We start from the raw sequence: 17,319 nt of genomic DNA on the forward strand, positions 1-17,319 counted from the left end.
CGCTCCCAAGGGAATGTCAAAGTGTATTACCGAATCACGTGTCGGCCAGTGGTTATTCAAATTAGGTAAGAGTGGTACGTGGTACGTATAGTGTCATGGGAAAATAAATAAATAAATAAATCAGTGAATTAATGTAAACATTATGTACAGTCAAACATAAACGAATGAAGCTTGTAGCTGTGCATAGTGTAAAAAGTTTGAAAACACCTATTGTATGCTGTTTAATTTTTTTTATTTTTATTATCCATTCATCTTCTAGTGTTGAAAAACTACCTATTATCTCACTTTAATGGAGCTGTGAGGCATTTTGTCACGTCTATTTAAAGTCTGGATGTTTTCAAGACAATAGTGGGTGAACATAGGTTAGATACAGTTGAGTAAATGTTTTTGCTTAAACAAAAAAAATCACTATAATGATTTGGTGCAGAAGGAACTGGTATGCCACGATGGTAAATGTGTGCAGATTCATGAGTCCAGATAGTGAGCTCATCGTTTATTTGTTGCATTAGTCATAATTCGTACAACCTGCAGAAAGTGTTTGGGAAGATATGTTGTGTTTTTATGCAGATGACCAGAAGATAGTCTTGAGTTTCAGCAATCTTCAAGTTTTTATTTGTTTACAAAGATTGCAATTTCATATAGTCCTTCCTTTAATGAGTAGAAAACCACTTTTTTTGTTGTCATTTTGTTTTTTAAAAGAATTAGTCAAAAGGCACAAATTTTACAATATATACATTTGGATCTAAATTATAAATATATAGAAAACAAAAGCAAAAAACCCAGAATAAAAGTGCGGAACACAGTTTCTCTTTTTTCTCTTGTTTTTTTTTTTACAGAAAAAATAGACTTTGTTTAAAAATACATACAATCAGTAGCATGTTTTTGTTATTTTTGTTGTTGTTGTTAGCAATAAATTATTTGAGTGATTTATATAATATGCAAACAGTGGAGAAACATAGAAATATGGTTACAGTATACAAATCCATCAAACAAACAAAGACCAGAAGAAACACAACAAGCCAAAGCTGGACGAAGGGGGACAGTCACGTGATGGTGCCAATCTTAGTGCAACGTGACAACCAACGGATAAAACCATGCAAAGAACAGGGGGCCCAAAACAGGTCCAGATACAGTGTATTTTCCGGGTCGGGTAAAACACTGCGAGCTAATGAGCTAATTCATGTCCTCTGTGTAAATGGATTACGCACAGTAGACTTCCGCATTGTGGTTATACGTGACATATCTTAATGACGTATTAAGGGAAAACCATGCAAAAAAGCTTCTTACGGAATGTTGTCGGAATATTTGGTAAAACAAAGTAATTCAAATGCTATTTAATCCTCCTGTTATGTCATGGTGCAAATTGAGATGTTCAGAAACAAACTTAAAAAAAAAAAAAAGTATTTAATCTTGCTCACTTCTAGATTCAGGTCAAGCAAACATTTTATCCATCTATTTTCTACAGTGCGTCTGCTTTAGGGTTTGCTGTCCCGAAAGGTGGAGGTAGACCCTGGACTGCGTGCCAGCCAGTCACGTACATCCCATATACACAAACAGCCATTCAATGGACAATTTAAGAGTCTTCAAGGAACCTAAAATGCATGTTTTCCGGAATGTGGGAGGAAAACCAATGCGAGTACAGGCAAAATAGGCCAACTGTAGGGGTTCGAACCCAGAACCTCTCGACTTTGAAGCAGAGGTGGTAACAACTAGGCCAAAAAAATAAAATGTGGATCATTGTTTTAGGTCCTATTTTTTCATAACAGGAGTTAAAAAAAACTTGACAAATAATTGTTGCAAAAATATTATTATTTTGAAAAACAAAAAAAATGTGTTCACAAACCACTGAAAATGACGCACTGCCCTATGAAGGCATAAACATGTCTAATCACAAAGCAACAGTACACAGACGGGTGGGAAATCTACAACTCGCCAGAGTATTTCCCCCCCAGCCCAAAACCTGTTGACGTCTCAAAGACATTTTCAGAAATTTCATACATTTTTTTTTAAGATAGCAGACAGATTCCCCAGCCTTGAAACATAAAACACACTAATAAGAGCAAATGGTACATACAAGTACAAAAAACGTTGGTTTCAGCACTGTTATTAGGGGGAAATATTTTCTCATGAAACCCTCGTCCGTCCACCAACCTTTTTATTTATTTCTTCCTGAGATTGTTGAATGGTAACTTTAGGGCAACAAAACACTTTGGTATATCTCTGGAAAAACAACAACAACAACAACAACCAGCTCCACGAAGGACATTGAGCAGAAATCAATCCAGAAACAAGACAGTGCAAAGATATTTGGTGGCAGATTTGAGTTGAATGTGTCTTCCCTGACCAAACGTTTTGACTCTTCTTAAAGAACAAGCAGAACAGCTAAATATCCCTTAAATATAAATAACAATATTCTTATTACTACAACGATATCAAGGTGGTATGCATGAATGAAACGCCAGGGGAGGATTCTCGCACGCCAGGTGGGAGTAAACAATACTTGGTCTGTCGTGTTCACCGCTGACTTTTCTTTCCTGTTTTTATTGCTTCGACCGAGTGCAGTGCCATTCATACACACGAGGAAAAGACACGGGGAGGGATGGACACACATTTTTCGTAGATTTGGACGACCATCTCATGGCTTTTGTGTGGATTTATTTGACTCATATCCGGGTTTAATAATAAAGAAACGTTGACTTTACGCAACCAACAAAATAGGATTTGTCACACTTATAATATTTCGCGACTCTGGGATCAAGGTGTGAATTTATGCATATGTGTTAAGATATTCCACAAATTTGGGTTTTCTGGTACAGCTCTGATGCGGCCATTTTGTGTGTAAAAAGTGACAAGCATCTTATATGGCAAATGTTGCTGTTCTGGATGGTATCTCCCACTTCGGTGCCATTTTGTGTAAAAGGTAGAGGCGGGAAAAATTATGGCTCTAATGTGGACATTTTGTGAAGGGAGCTTTTGTCTTTATCCAGAAAAAGTAACAATCATGTTTCAAACAAATGTGTTACATTGGAGAGCACAATTGTCTATTTGACCAAGAGGGGGCGCCATTACAGACTTTTTTCACCTGAAAATGTGAATTCAAGTCTACCTTTTTATTATTACTATTTTTTTAAGTATCACTAAAGCAGAGGCTGGGAAAAAATACGGCTCTAATGTGGAAATTTTGTGAAGGGAGCTTTTGTCTTTCTCCGGAAAAATAAAAATCACTTAAAAAAAAAAATACATTGGAGAGCACAATGGGTTATTTGACCAAGAGGGGGCGCCATTACAAACTTTTTTCACCAGAAAATGTGAATTCAAGTCTACTTAAAAAAAAAAAAGTATGACTTATTACAAGTTTTTTTTTTGAGACAACAAAAAAGACATTTCTGTATACTTAATGACCCAACCCAACTGACACACATATAAACACACACGCACATACTGACAACATACAACAAGACCAAAAGCATGTGAGACTTTCCTGAGAAATTTAAAATCAAACCAGGAGTCAAATCTCTCTGTATCGTCAGTTTAAAAATTCATCATCATCAAAAAAAAAAAAAGTGATATTTTTGGATACCTTCTGCTCACAATGCTTGTTGGTGTTGTTGCAAGTCACACGCACATACACACACACACACACACACACACACAATCACACACACAGACAAGAGTTGAGGCTTCACGGAGGCCTCTCCTTGGAACCCGCCACCAGCATAGTGTAACACGAACGGACGAAAAAAGGTTAAATACAAATATACCATATTTAAATTAAAATACAAATCTATACATTAGGCTACACTGATTTTTTTTGTTTTTGTTTTTAAAGACTGCATTTATAGATTCTCAGAAAAGGCACTGTTTGCAGACTGCTGCTTTCCCTCTCTTCGTCTTCCTCGAACACAAACAAAGGGAGAGAGAGAGAGAGACGGGGAGCGTGTCGTCGTTGGGCGGGGCGACTAAACGGACAAAAAGGAGGCATTTCACGGTTTTGTCAGCTTTGATTTCTTCCTCTTGTATATTCCAGTTTGTTGCCACCTAGCGCCTCACTCGAATAAAGCAATAATAATAGCAAAAAAAAAAAAAGATTCCAGCGTCGAATCACTTAAAGGACTTTTTTGTTTTTGTTTCGACAGCTCCAGGAGAGTTCCGTAAAGTCACGTTTGCGTTACAGCTGCCGTGGAGGACGCACGTTTGGGTGTGGGAATCCGATACTGGGAGCAGGCGACGGCTACGGGATATTTGAGAGAAGATTGTGAGCAGGACAGGCAGTGACGTTGACTAGAAGGTGCCCGGACAGCAGCGGAGGAGGATGCGTGCTCAAATCTGCTTACACACACAAAGAGTGAGAGAGGACGTTAAAGCGTCAGTCTTGCTGGCGGTAGTGAATGACGGACTTGCGGTCGGGCTCCGCCGCCTGCAGCATGCTGTTCAGAGCCTCGCGCACGTCCAGAGCGCCCGAGCTGCTGTGGCCGTTGGGGAGCGGGAGCGAGTCCGACTGGGGCAGGAGATAGTTGGGGAAGCGGGAGGAGGGGGCGAAATGAGAGGACGAGGACGGGGGGTTGGAGAAGAGGGAGGGGGTGGACGGGGAGCTGGACGAGGCGGAGGACGAAGGATTGGCTTTCTGCGTGAGCATCTGCGGCGACAGAGGCAGGCCGAATAAATCCAGCAAGTCCTGGTGGTTGTGGATCAGTGACGGAGGCGGAGGAGGTGGTAGCTGAGCGGTCTGCGAGATGAGCGACTCTAAATTGAAGTCGTCGGCAAACGCTCGGGTTGGTCCCGTCAGGCCGTCCAGAGCCCGCCCGCCCTCGGTGCTGTCCGGAGAGGGCGACGGCGAGCTGACGGTCAGGTCCAGGATCTCATCCTGTGCCTTCTGGGAAGACATGCGAGCCGTCTGATGGACGGGGAGGGGCTGCGGGAAGGATGGTAAGAAGGACTGGGGGTAAAACTGGGAGAAGTTGGAGCCGTGGATGACCGCGTTGCGCGCCGCCGCCACCGCCGCCGCCTGCTTGGACGCGGCCGACTTGCCGGGCCAGCCGCTAGGAGTCACTTGTGGAGTTGTCCTCGGTAAAGACAGCTGACTTTGACCCTGTGGCTGCTGCTGCTGCAAGACGGCCTGCATCCTCTGCAGCTGTGACATGCCCGCCACTTGCGTTTTTTGCAGCGGGTTCAGTTTCTGCTTGAGGAGCTGACTGTGAACCAGCGACTGGTTGGGCATGACTTTCTGGCTGAACAGATTGGCCAGCAGGTGCTTGTTGTCCTGCTCCATCTTGCGCATGCGCTCCTCGGCCAGACGCTGCTCCATGGCCTGCTTCTCGCGCTCCTTGCGCCTCCGCTTCACCTCTTCGTCCATTTGCATGAGCTCCTCACGCAGCCGGGGAATGCAGTTCTCTGGGATCTTGATGCCTGGAACAGTGACAATTGCGTTAGTTCAAGCCCATTTGGGTTCATTGACACGTTTCTGCAATATAGAGAGACCCTATTATACAGTTTACATGCCCTTAAATTTATGAGCGCACTGTATGATGAGCAAAAAGGTTTAATGCCCATAAAATCCAAAATACTGGGGCAACTGTTTTGATATTTTCAGAGATTGAATTTGACGTGAGAGTTATGCATGTGAATTTTAGTGACGATTCATCGCATTGAGTCATTAAGTGACCTTTAGCTTTTGTACATTTGTACTCATAAGTTTACATACCACAAGGGTGTTAGAATAAATGTTTATAAGTTATCCCATATTTACTCTTATAGTATTGTTCAGCATTTATTCAGCGGTATAACCTTGTTTGAATCATGTGAGTTGGAGTTATCTGTGATAAGAGCAGAACTTCGTAGAAAGAGTGCTCCTGCAGCTGTAGGACAGGAACTGTGCCTTATCACAAGAGAGCGGCAGAAACACTCTGCGGATAAACTGTTGAACTTTGACTGTTGAAACCTTCAGCGCCGAGGAAAGACACGTCTGTATTATTATCTGCACAATGACTCATATCCGTGATGGTTGCTGCTGTGTGTTCCCCCTCCCTGTTATAGCAGCAACATCTGTGTAACTAGGGAACATCCTATTAAAAATAGAGGACTCGGCTTTCAGAGCGGGTAGGAGATTGTAATCTGTGCACATTTCTGTCCGTTCTCCTCGCGAGCAAAAAGAATCAAAATCTCTTGTCTTCCTTCCTTGTCTGTTGTTTATTGAATGTTTTAGGTTGACTGAACCTGGCAAATGGTATGTAAACTTTCATCTGTAGCTGTTGGGTGGAAACCTTATATGACCAAATATGGTCATTTAAACATTTTTTTCACAAATCAATACAAATGGTCAGTGCCTATGCAGTCTGTTATTTGTTATTTTTACAAATTCTGAAACACTGTCTAAGGTGCCTCATCGTATTGTGTAACGCCACATCTTGCCTTGTGGCATTATGTTGCCTCAAGATTGAAACTCAGTTTTTTTTTTAAATAAAAAATTACAAAAAATAATTAAGGTTTAATTAAGGTTTTGTTAGGTGTTGAAAATTTACTTGTAGAGATACATTTTTACAATGTAATTAGTATTATGACAAACATTCACTCTCACATCTTAAAAAAAAAAAAATCAGGTAAGATGTTAACAATCAGTAACCTTCATGGTCTTCTTTCATTCTGCAAAATATCCCCAAATAGTTCCTTCAAAAGTTCGTATAGTTCCCAACATCAGACTGTAACTTGCACTCACCAACTTGCTTGTTGTGCTGCTTGGTTTTGAGGCGAACAATCTGCAAGATGTTGGAGCTGGTGATGTCTGACACCACGTCGGACACACGCTTCCAAACGCGCAACAGAGCGCCGCACAGCATGTGGTACTGACGGAGGCGCATGCCCTGGAAGCACTCCTGGCCTTCCTCGATCTTCTTGCATTTGCCGTACCTGCAGAGACGCCACAATGACCGTCACCTTAGATGGCTTGCTTGCATGGATTGTGTTGAAGTTTGCATTATTGTGTTAAATCGTGCGAGTTGGGCCTCATTTCTTAATGACTGATGTTTATTATACGCCTTTTAATCCTTAGGGAAGATACATAACAGGAGTAACTCCACCATGGGATCCCATTAATTACATCCAGAATAACCCCAAAGGTGAGTGTGTGTATGTGTGTGTTCCTAGTTACCAGTTGAGATGGCTACACTTCTTCAAGGAGACGCTGAACTGGCTTTCCCAGCAGTCCTTGGCCTCCTCTGGAGTCACCTGGAGAAGAGAAAACAACCATGTTGTCAAATCACCATTGCACAATAAAACAAAAACAAAAACAAATCCAACACACCTTCCGATAGCGGTGCTGCAGGTTTTCAAGGCTTTCAGGATGAGTCTGCTTGCCGATGTTGGGCTTGTAGACAATGAAGTTCTTGCCTCTACCTTGCTCAGCGAGCAGCACGCACGGCTGGTTACCTCGTAGCTGGAAAACAACAGAAGTGATGTTTTTTTGTTTTTTTCCAGTCGGGAGCTTTTCTGTTCAACCTGTTTAGATTGCAACTGTTTATGATATACAGACTCACCTTGTGGGACAGGTAGAAACCCTCGTCAGTACCAGTGAGACTGAGAAACCTGTTGTTGGCTTCCTCCCAAGGCATACCTCTGTCCACGCTGATCTGTAGGGGCAGAAAGAAAAACTTGAGCTTCCAATGTTTAGTAGTTTGCTTACAGTCACTAATTTGATAAATTTCCTCCGACTGAGCAGAATTCCAACTTTAAATGTAATAGCATCGGCTCAAAGCTTGTAGAACTACATTATAGAGTAGTTTTGTTAACCCATCCATGGCTTTTAGCATTGTGTGTTAGCATTAAGCTAGCGGACGTTGGTAGACAAGGTTTGTCTAAGTATGTTTGAGCTTGTATCTCGGGAAAAACTCCAAAGTCCCGTAGTCGTTTGGAAGTCGATGTACCATCCATCCATCCATCCATCCATATTTCACCTCCCAAAAACATTAACTAGGCTCAAATGTAAAACTAGCACATATCGTCAATGACAATACACCCGTTGAGGTTCTGTGGTTCCTACCTTGTAAAGAACCACCTGGCCATCCTGAGGGTTTCCCACTGTCATGAAGGTTTCCTGCTTCTCCTCGTAAATCTCATCATTACCTGGAGCCAGATCTGTTGGCCACATGAAAGAAAGGCAAACAAAATGAGGACTTTTTTCTTTCTTTCTAATGAAGCATTTTCAAAAATGAACCTAAAGTGTGCACCTAAGATGCCCATGTCATATTTGCCCTCCTTCTTGTCCTTCTCAATTAGGTAGTCAAAATTGTCTGTGAAGTATTGGAAGAGATGGTTCTGCTTGTGGACTTCCAGCCCCAGGATGCGGTTTAGGAATTTGGTAATGCTGCAGTCTGGAATTAAAAAAATAAATACAAGAGGAAAAAAGTTGTCAAATGACAGACAGGCTTGAAGGTGCCTCCTCGAGTGTATGTACACTACTGACCTTTCTCTGTATTAATGCCAAAGCGTGGCTCCTTACAAAAGATGCCCACATCCATCATTCCATGTTTCATATCTGACATGAAGGGAAGAAGACAGTTTAACACGTTGAGCTTTGTGCTCTCTTGATTGTTGATGAACACTGACCACCTACCTCGAAAGAACATGGCGTCACCTCCAGGGTAATCTTTGGGCACAGGCACCTTGTTCTCTATGTGGCCCAGGATTGCTTTGGTGATTTTATCCAGAGCCTTGGTACCATACTACAAAGAAGGCATCAAACAATACAAGATTATTGGAAAGGAGACACACTTACACATAAATGGGTAATGCAGGACTACAATACAGCGGACAGTCCGAAGTGAAAAACCGCCAAAGTGGTACAATCTGGAGCTTAACCAAAAATAGCCCTAAAAAGTAAAAATAAAATAAAATTAAAAATTGAGAGTTCTAACAATCTTGCACGCTCAGTGACTGTACAAGCATATTTTGTGTGTGTGTTTTTGTGTGTGTGACATCACCAAAGAAAAGAATAAAAAACTAACCATAAAACCAAAAATTAAATTGACTGTTATAAGAAAGGATCTGGCTTCTCAGTTACGAGCAAGGCATTTCATTTAATATTGTTTACTGTAAATCCATTAAACCAAATTTTATATTAATTCCCATTCCCATTCAAACTTTCCTGGGGGCACATTGGATTAAGTTCACAGGGTTTGACATTTTCAGCTTGTTTACTGCATTGTGTATGTCAAGACAACTGCAAATAATGAGTTGTTTTACTTTAGTTTTATTATAGTATTCTTTGCAGTTGCATCTGCAGCTAATAAAAGGTTTTGCGATGACAACAGGTATAGAAAGAATAAACACATTTATTGACTTCACATTATTTCCCATGGGAAAATTGTTTGGAAATATAACAACTTAAAAGTAAACCAATCCCACTTTGGAGGTTCTACTGTAATGTGACCTGAACTACGCAATTAAAATCATGTTTCCACTTGAATATGGGGTTATTCCTTCCAGCCGTCCGTAACCTACCTTGTTCTCAAAATTGTACTTGCTCAGGTCTCTGGTTTCAGTCGCTCTTCTGTCTCCGTGTGTTAACGCGCCCTGCCAAGAGGATGAGTGTGAACTTTTTTTGTTGTTGCTTGCATTAGCATCATCAAACAAATTACAGGAAGACCAACGTTGATCTGGGAGTACAAGCGCACCACAGAATGATCTAAGGCTACAGTTTAAAGTGAGGTCACCACTTTTATTGTACTCAGTTACCGAAAACATTTTTACTGTGTCACATTATTTTGTGGCCTACCAGTCTTGTGAGATAAATGAGTGTTATGATAGTGACTTGAAATAGTTGTTTTAGTCGCTATGCAGCCGCAGAACATTTTTCTTTTGTTTTAATAGTGTTCATAATATTAAAGCATGTCAAAGATCACAGTGAGGAGTGTGACGAGAACACTCTTTTTCCATCCTACTTTAATTTAATATACACTGTACAGGAGGTGACGGTTGTGAAAGATAGCCGGCAAAGCAAGCCGGCCATTGTCCAACTTGTGGATGTCTTAACTGCTATCTTGAGCCAACCAGGGTGCAAGAGTGGTCGGTTGCAGGCTTCAAGGGTGTGCGTGTGTGTGAGTAAACACTTCAAGGGCTGAGCACAGGGAACGTGGGATGTGACCCACGGATTTACCGAACTTGCTTGGCAAACACAGCTGTGGCTTCCTGGAATGAACGTCCCCGCCAGCCCACCCGCCTGTGTGTCTTTTTCTGTCATGCTGCTGTGTCACTCTGGAAATAAATGGCTTGTCGCTCAAGGGCATCATGGAAAGTGACCATTGGCTTGTAAATTATCCAGACAAGAGCAATGAGAAAAATCTTTGAGAGACAAATTCAGATTTTACAATGCCAGGTCTAAGTGCCCAATTCCAATTTAGTGCGATTTTTTTTTCTGTGTGACTTATATGGTCTAATCACGTGTATGCTCCCGTGACCCACATTTGATATTAGTGTTGACAGTTACTGAACACCCGAATCAACCTGCTTGGGCTAACTATCTTTGTAGTGGTTTACATACATATCAGCACCAGGCAGAGATGACACAAAATAATAATATAATAAATGTACTTTTGTGTATCAAAAGTACTAGGGGTATCACTACTTGGTATCGTACCAGTGACTACTTGGGTACTCCTACTGGTATCGGTTTGAAAAAAAAAAATGTTTGCTTCGTTCCCCATACGCAGGTATACATCTTTTTATGATACAATATAATTTATTGCAATTTTATTTTTTTGCAATTTTGCTAATATTTTGTTAACTCCCAAGCTATAGTTCGGGGTCCCCTTTTTGAGAATTAATCTAACGTGTCAGTTTACATGCCAGTCTGAAAATTTTGACCTAATCCACAATTGTAAGAAGCCTGATTTTTATTCATCCATCACATGCCCTAATTGTTCTTTCTGCATGGGAACAAAAAATTGGTACTGTGACTTGTTGGGTAAATTCGGCCCCAAGCAAGGAACACAACTCACAAGTGGCAAGGGTGAAGACGCAAACTGCAATCGTAAACCTCTCTTACGCAATGAGACGACACGGATGAAACTCTGGATTTTCCCATGACGCAACTCAATGTGTTATCAGTCCAAAAAATACACACATACACAGCCGGAATATTTACCAGGCTCTCTAGTCTCTTTGCCACGATAGAGGCAAAACGTCTTTCGCCAGCGAGCTCCGAGATGAGGAAGATGTACTCTGGAGCTGTCACTTGATTGGACCGATGGGTGCGCCCTGAAAAAACAAAAAACAAGTATGAGTAACTTATTAAATGTAAAACAATTTTGGTTACATTAAGACACTGTTGATGAATGGTATTAGGGACGACACAGCGAGAAGGTAATGACATGATAGGATCAGTATCATCAAACAATATCACTTTCGATCAATCTTGGGAGCTGGAGCCTAGGCCTGTTGAATTGGGCAAAAGGCAGGGTACACAGTCAACTGGCTGTCAGTTAATTCAGGGCAAATATGGACAAAAATCAAGCACAGTCACATTCACACTTGTGGACAATTTAGAGTCTTGAAATGGCCCAAACATGCATGTTTTTGGAATGTGGGAGCTAACCACTATACCACCATGCTTCCCTTTCCAATGGCTATTCTACAATTGTTATTATTACTATGATATTTGTTTAAACATTTTTTAGATTATGTAATTTATGAGCCTTTGAGGGCTTTTAATAGCAATTCTTCAGAGGTTGTATTTGTTTTTAGAACTGCATGGTCAAATGGTCCCAAAAAGCCATAAGGTCCCCATCCCTGTTTTAAACCAAGACCATCTGCTTTATTGAGTGTTTCTGTAGAGTTTTTTAAATTTATTTTTTAAAGGTAATCAATCAATCATACACACTCACACACACAGACAAGCGCTGATAATGGAAGTAATTAATTGAGCTGGTAGCACAACTACGGCTGCAAACAATAAATCCATTAGAGCCTCTACAACAAAATAATGCGCAATGGACAGAGCAGGCAGATCTTCTGTCTGACTTATTGAAAACAACTTAGTGTCCGTAATAAACAGTCAAATGAAAAATGAACAGTCCCGCTGCGTGAGATAAATGAAAACATTTATCTTGCGTTGTTTAAGCCAACAAAAACACAACTAAATCTGGACTAACCAAACTGCTGAATTGCTCGGTCTGCGCTCCAAGGTAGCTCCAATGTCATGTGGACACGACGCCGCTGATTTTTCACTCTCTTGTCCGCCTGTAGGGAAATTCCAGAGCTGGCGGCTTCGGAGATGATGGCCACCAACTAGTGTGAGAGAAAGACAGAAAATTAAATTGTGTGAAGCGTGACATCTTAGAACGCCGGACTGGAAGTGCAATGGACTGACAGATGTATATCATCCAATTAAATATTTATTTTTCAGCATTTTGTAAACTTTTGTTCGCACGCAAACAAACATAAAAGTCAATTTGAACCCATTGCTAACCAAAACAGCCGCACCTACAGAGGCACATAAACACATTCAAATCATTGCTAACCAAAACAGCCGCACCTACAGAGGCACATAAACACATTCAAATCATCTTCAATTTCATGTGCAGTAGTAAAACTGAGTCTAAGTTATGCGCTTGACTGTGCCTTGAACGACAATTAGAGTTATGTAGTTTGCTCCACGGTATTGCGCGATGTCGTCTCTATTCTTACCGTTTCAGTGCACCTTATACAGCTACAGTGTAACAGATTTCTCTCTGGCTATAGTGGGGTACTATTATTATTATTATACAAATTCCAAAATATAAGCTCATGCAATGAAACCGACCTTTTCTCCACTCATGAAGCGGTCTTTCTCCTTGATGTTGATGTGGTCGATGGTGAGGCCCTGCTCAGCACGCGACTCGTAACGTACGCTGCCGTCAGGACGCCGCACCACACGACCCTTACGCCCGGTCATCTGTTTGACATAAATAAATCATCAAATGTGCACATTTTCATTCTAAACTTGTTGCATATTTCAGACTCGCACCTCAGAGACTTTATCAGGCCCTCCAAACTTATCGATGAGCTCGTCCAGAGTGTTGAGAGGTAGTTCTTTTCCCAGTTGTGATATCTTGTTGAGGAGACCCTGCTTCATCTCCTCTATCCTGACTGGAAATCCACATGGGAGAAGGTCAGACATATTGTAGTCATTTAACCAGAACAATAACAACAATAACTCCTACCAGTGTGGCAGCTTGTGTGGTTGACAAAAATGACATCATCGTTGTCCAGCAGCGAGTCCGGAGACGAGTTGGAATCGGTGTCCATGCCGTCAGAGTCAGTGCTGCTGTCGTCGCTGTTGATGCTGATGATGCCGCCGCTGTCCATCGTGTGCTTAGGTACCTTTGGATGGCGACCTCGAGGTTTACCTATAATTACATGAGAGGGATATTAGAGCAGAGGGGACACTTTTAAGTAAGATGATGTCCATAGGATAAACAGATTCAGAGGTACCTTCAAAATTGAACACAATTCCCTAAGCAACATTTTTTACAGAAAATACATAATGATAATGGAATATAAACAAAGACATTTGTTTCATTGTTTTAAGTGTGAAAATACCCCTCTCATAATCACATTGAAAGATATCCAAACAAATCTTTAACACACATCATAAACCTATACAATTTTAACTCCTTTTGTAGACTTTTGAGGTAAATTTGATCAGGAATTTTGTTTGGCTTTACAACTTCCCCTCTTAACACATTTAAATCATTTATACGGTAGACGTTCTTCCACAGTATAATAGTAGGAACAAATGTGGTCTTACGTTTTCTCTTATTCCCGGGTGCCTTCTCTCGCCGCTGCTTCTCAGAAGGGAAATGCTTGGTAACAAGGGACTGGAATACTCCCCTGAAGGTAAGAAAAAGAGCTATTAAGGATCACACAAAGAAGCTCGAGATAAATTCCTCGTCAGGTGCTGGCAGGTAGATGAGCATATTGTGTGCTTTAATATCCTAGATTTGGACACATTCTGCATGACACCGAAATACAGATGAAAAGATGTTTAAAAAAACAAAACATATGGGCTCACTCACTCTGCGGCAGAGACAAATCTGTCAAGATGACCATCATTCTCATCCAGAACCTCTCTGGTGCGCGACTCTCCAGTAGACTGCAGGCCAATGACGATGCACTGTTGAAGAGTAACAAACATGCATCAACAAATTATCCCAAATTTAAAACGTCAATTTTGTTTAGCACATGTCCTGAACACAGTTGTGGGTGATCTGAAGTCTATACTGGGTACACCCTGGATTGGTCGCCATCCGGGTATGTAGAAAAATATGACATTCACACCTATGTCACAATTAAGAGTCTTCAAACTAGCATGAATGTTTTTGGAGTGAGGAAGCCAGAATGAGAGAAAATGCAGACAAAAATGGATCAACTTTATTTTTTTTTTATTCAATGTGCAATTTTCTCCTGTCTGAATCTCCGCCTGGTCATTTCCACACTGTGCAAACTTGATGACTCGGCGTTCAACTGTGATTTGTGCTGACCTTTCCTGCCTCCAGCTCTTTCTTGGCCAACTCCACCAGACAGCGAACCTTGGCAGCTATACAGAGGTATTTGAAAAAGCGCTGGTGGGACGACCAGAACTGGCCCCACAGGGACTTCCTGCTGACCAGGCACAGCTCGTCGGCAGCGCGCAGGAAGAACTGCAGTGCCTCCGCCCACTGAAAAAAGAAATTGCGTTAAGTCAAAAAGGGAAGTGCGTTCTTTGACGTGATGATGACGTTGGGTTGTGACGCTCACCAGTTTGGCGGCTTTATTGTAGACCAGCTTGAAATCGCTGTCCAGTCCGATCTCTTCAATGCGGAAAGACACCCCTGAGAAGCTCAGCTGCCTGGCTATGTACATCCCGCTCACTTTCATATCCATGGCCACAATCTCCATGGCGCCCACGCCTCTGCGCATAAAAAGCATATATAGGCACATCTCAACAACTTAGAATATTGTTAAAACTTATTTTAGTAGTACTATTGAAAAAGAAAACTTACTGTATTGATTAACTGCACACAATGAAAACACAAAATTCAAATTGCAAATGTTTAATACATTTTTATAATACTGAATATGAATCTTTTAGAGATTAAACTACTGAAATGAATGAACTTTTCTATTACATTCTTTTGGCAATTGATTGTGATGTGCCTCCATTGCTCATGCAAACTCTATTGCTAAACAAATCAACAGCACCTACAGAGTCATGGGAAAAAGTCTGGTGTGTATTGACCAATCAAAGGACAGCATCGCGTCTAACCCCACAACCTTGCGCTTGAGTACAAATACAAACCATGTACACGGTGTGGTTGACTGTATAAAAACCCACCCACTCCCGCCTTGGCCACCATATGAGGAAATGAACGCTATCTTACAAGAACAGGAAAACCTCATGATTTATGACCCATTTGCAAAACATCAGACACCGCAAACCTTTTCTCGATGGCGTGCAGGAAGTCATCAAAGGCCCTGAAAGGCGTGCCCTCACCCCAGATACCCAGGCGACTCATGTAGATCATGTTCTTTGGCTCAGAGGCACCTGGGTGACCAGACAAAAAAAAAAAAAAAAAAAGTTGACGTTGAGCTGTACTACTGGAACATCCGAAGTCAAACGCCTGAAAAGGGGTAAACATTTTTAGGAAAAAATGCTCTTACAATCAGAATATATTTTTGCCTTTTTTTGTGAGGACACCATTCAAAAGTACCAGAGAAGGCAAAGATGTTCATCAAATAAGTGATAACCACAGAAAATGGAACAGATTGTACACATGTAAATGTGTACTTTACACGCCATGCCACACACAGGTGGAAAAAAAATCAACAGCTTTCTGTTTCAGTTTCATTATGTATCATTATGTCACTTATCTTCAAAAACTATTACTTTGTACTGTTCATTAGATATATTATACAGTGGTTATCTATTTTTACACTGAACTGAAAGTTAGGAATGTTAAATTGTTACTTAAAATCAGCTATTAGTTATTAAACATTGCACGATTCTGCTAGTTTTAACCTGCAACAAATGAATTCACTTAACATTATTTCCGGTTAGGTGCCGCCTTTCACTCATTAGGGTCTAATACACGCAACCTCTTTGTACTTACTAAATGTGTCACATCCTAAATGTTCTTTTTGCTTTATTCTTGCTTATTCTACAATATTGAAGTGGCTCAAACTATCATACATTTTTTTCTACAGGTACATACAGAATGAAATAAATTTATAAATATGGTAACGTATTGTAAAACACAACATACTGTATGTGTACTGTATTTCTATGGCTTAGCGGCACAAAGCTCGCGGCTTTGTCTTCCTTCACTTGAAAACCAGTAAAATGGATGCCTCACAAATGTGAAAGCTTCTGTGCATTGGAATTGGCAGCGGTTTATGACGTCGCCACATTGCGTAACCTGGGCTTGTGGCTGGCTTTAGCAGTCACTCAATTCGAAACTTGAAAGAGGATATGTGATTGACTGGCCTGAGCTTTACAGGCAGCACAAGTGTGATAAGTCCACATAGTTTACTGATATCGTTTTATACGATAATGATACATCGCCTGGCCCAAATGTTAACACACTTAACAATATTTCTCATGGGAAAAATATGACAACTCGGAAGTCAACCAAAGTGACGGAACAGTTTGTGTTCCACTTTGGAGGGTTCCAATGCATTTGCCTTTCATCTTATGTACCTGTGGCACTGGCATACACCACTCTGGCCCGTGGCAGCTTGTATTGCAGATCGAGCACCGCCTTGCCCATCTTTGTTGACGTGGCATTCTTGGCTTTGTGGCATTCATCAAAAATAATCTGTGAGGAGGAGAATGCAGGTCAAGGGCAAACAACACATGGAAGCACAGAGGGGTGGGGGGGGGCAGCACACTGCAGTTGGAGGAGGAATGAGTGCGTCATCTGGAAAATGAAAGGATACAACTCCGTCAAAATCCGGCTTGCACCAGTCAAGGATCTGTTTAATCCGCGTGCGGTGCTGCCCTCCTGCCTGGCTCTCGCCAATCAGCGCAGAGTAGGTCGCAAAGAGGACTCCTTCTGAGGTAGCTGTGTCTCCATACTTAATCTGCAACACAGTCACACGGTCACCCACTGAAGCTTTGCTCCGTTCCGTTTTCTGCATCAGCGCTGAGAAAGAATGGACTTCCTCACTTAACACCTGCACTCACTTTGTTTAAGGCATGCACAGGGATAGTCGGTGCATCTATGTCTTTGAGATCTCGCTCTGCATCAAATTTCAGGTCATTGGATATGCTGAACCTGCGGGCAGGAACAGTAGGATTAGTCATTCTGCATA

The 17,319-nt window shown here is 41.5% G+C and overlaps 1 protein-coding gene across 4 annotated transcripts in view; it reads right to left on the reverse strand.

The window, feature by feature from the left end:
• Window positions 1–589: 589 nt before the first annotated feature.
• Window positions 590–17,319, reverse strand: part of sbno2b (strawberry notch homolog 2b) — a 49,585-nt gene continuing 32,855 nt past the window's right edge. For all 4 annotated transcript variants that reach the window (XM_077583083.1, XM_077583082.1, XM_077583085.1 and 1 more), the window contains 23 exons: window positions 17,192–17,282; window positions 16,945–17,088; window positions 16,706–16,823; window positions 15,448–15,553; window positions 14,767–14,920; window positions 14,511–14,687; window positions 14,046–14,143; window positions 13,778–13,860; window positions 13,191–13,376; window positions 12,995–13,116; window positions 12,791–12,922; window positions 12,141–12,276; window positions 11,135–11,247; window positions 9,493–9,564; window positions 8,606–8,714; window positions 8,456–8,527; window positions 8,220–8,363; window positions 8,033–8,127; window positions 7,530–7,622; window positions 7,298–7,429; window positions 7,145–7,221; window positions 6,713–6,903; window positions 590–5,406 (listed from right to left, as the gene is read on the reverse strand). In XM_077583083.1, the coding sequence (XP_077439209.1) occupies window positions 4,367–5,406; window positions 6,713–6,903; window positions 7,145–7,221; window positions 7,298–7,429; window positions 7,530–7,622; window positions 8,033–8,127; window positions 8,220–8,363; window positions 8,456–8,527; window positions 8,606–8,714; window positions 9,493–9,564; window positions 11,135–11,247; window positions 12,141–12,276; window positions 12,791–12,922; window positions 12,995–13,116; window positions 13,191–13,376; window positions 13,778–13,860; window positions 14,046–14,143; window positions 14,511–14,687; window positions 14,767–14,920; window positions 15,448–15,553; window positions 16,706–16,823; window positions 16,945–17,088; window positions 17,192–17,282 (3,685 nt within the window). In that variant the 3' untranslated portion in view covers window positions 590–4,366. The remainder of the gene's footprint in view (window positions 5,407–6,712; window positions 6,904–7,144; window positions 7,222–7,297; window positions 7,430–7,529; window positions 7,623–8,032; window positions 8,128–8,219; window positions 8,364–8,455; window positions 8,528–8,605; window positions 8,715–9,492; window positions 9,565–11,134; window positions 11,248–12,140; window positions 12,277–12,790; window positions 12,923–12,994; window positions 13,117–13,190; window positions 13,377–13,777; window positions 13,861–14,045; window positions 14,144–14,510; window positions 14,688–14,766; window positions 14,921–15,447; window positions 15,554–16,705; window positions 16,824–16,944; window positions 17,089–17,191; window positions 17,283–17,319) is intronic.

Source organism: Vanacampus margaritifer, chromosome 13 (assembly GCF_051991255.1).
Source record: "Vanacampus margaritifer isolate UIUO_Vmar chromosome 13, RoL_Vmar_1.0, whole genome shotgun sequence".
NCBI classification, from domain to species: domain Eukaryota; kingdom Metazoa; phylum Chordata; class Actinopteri; order Syngnathiformes; family Syngnathidae; genus Vanacampus; species Vanacampus margaritifer.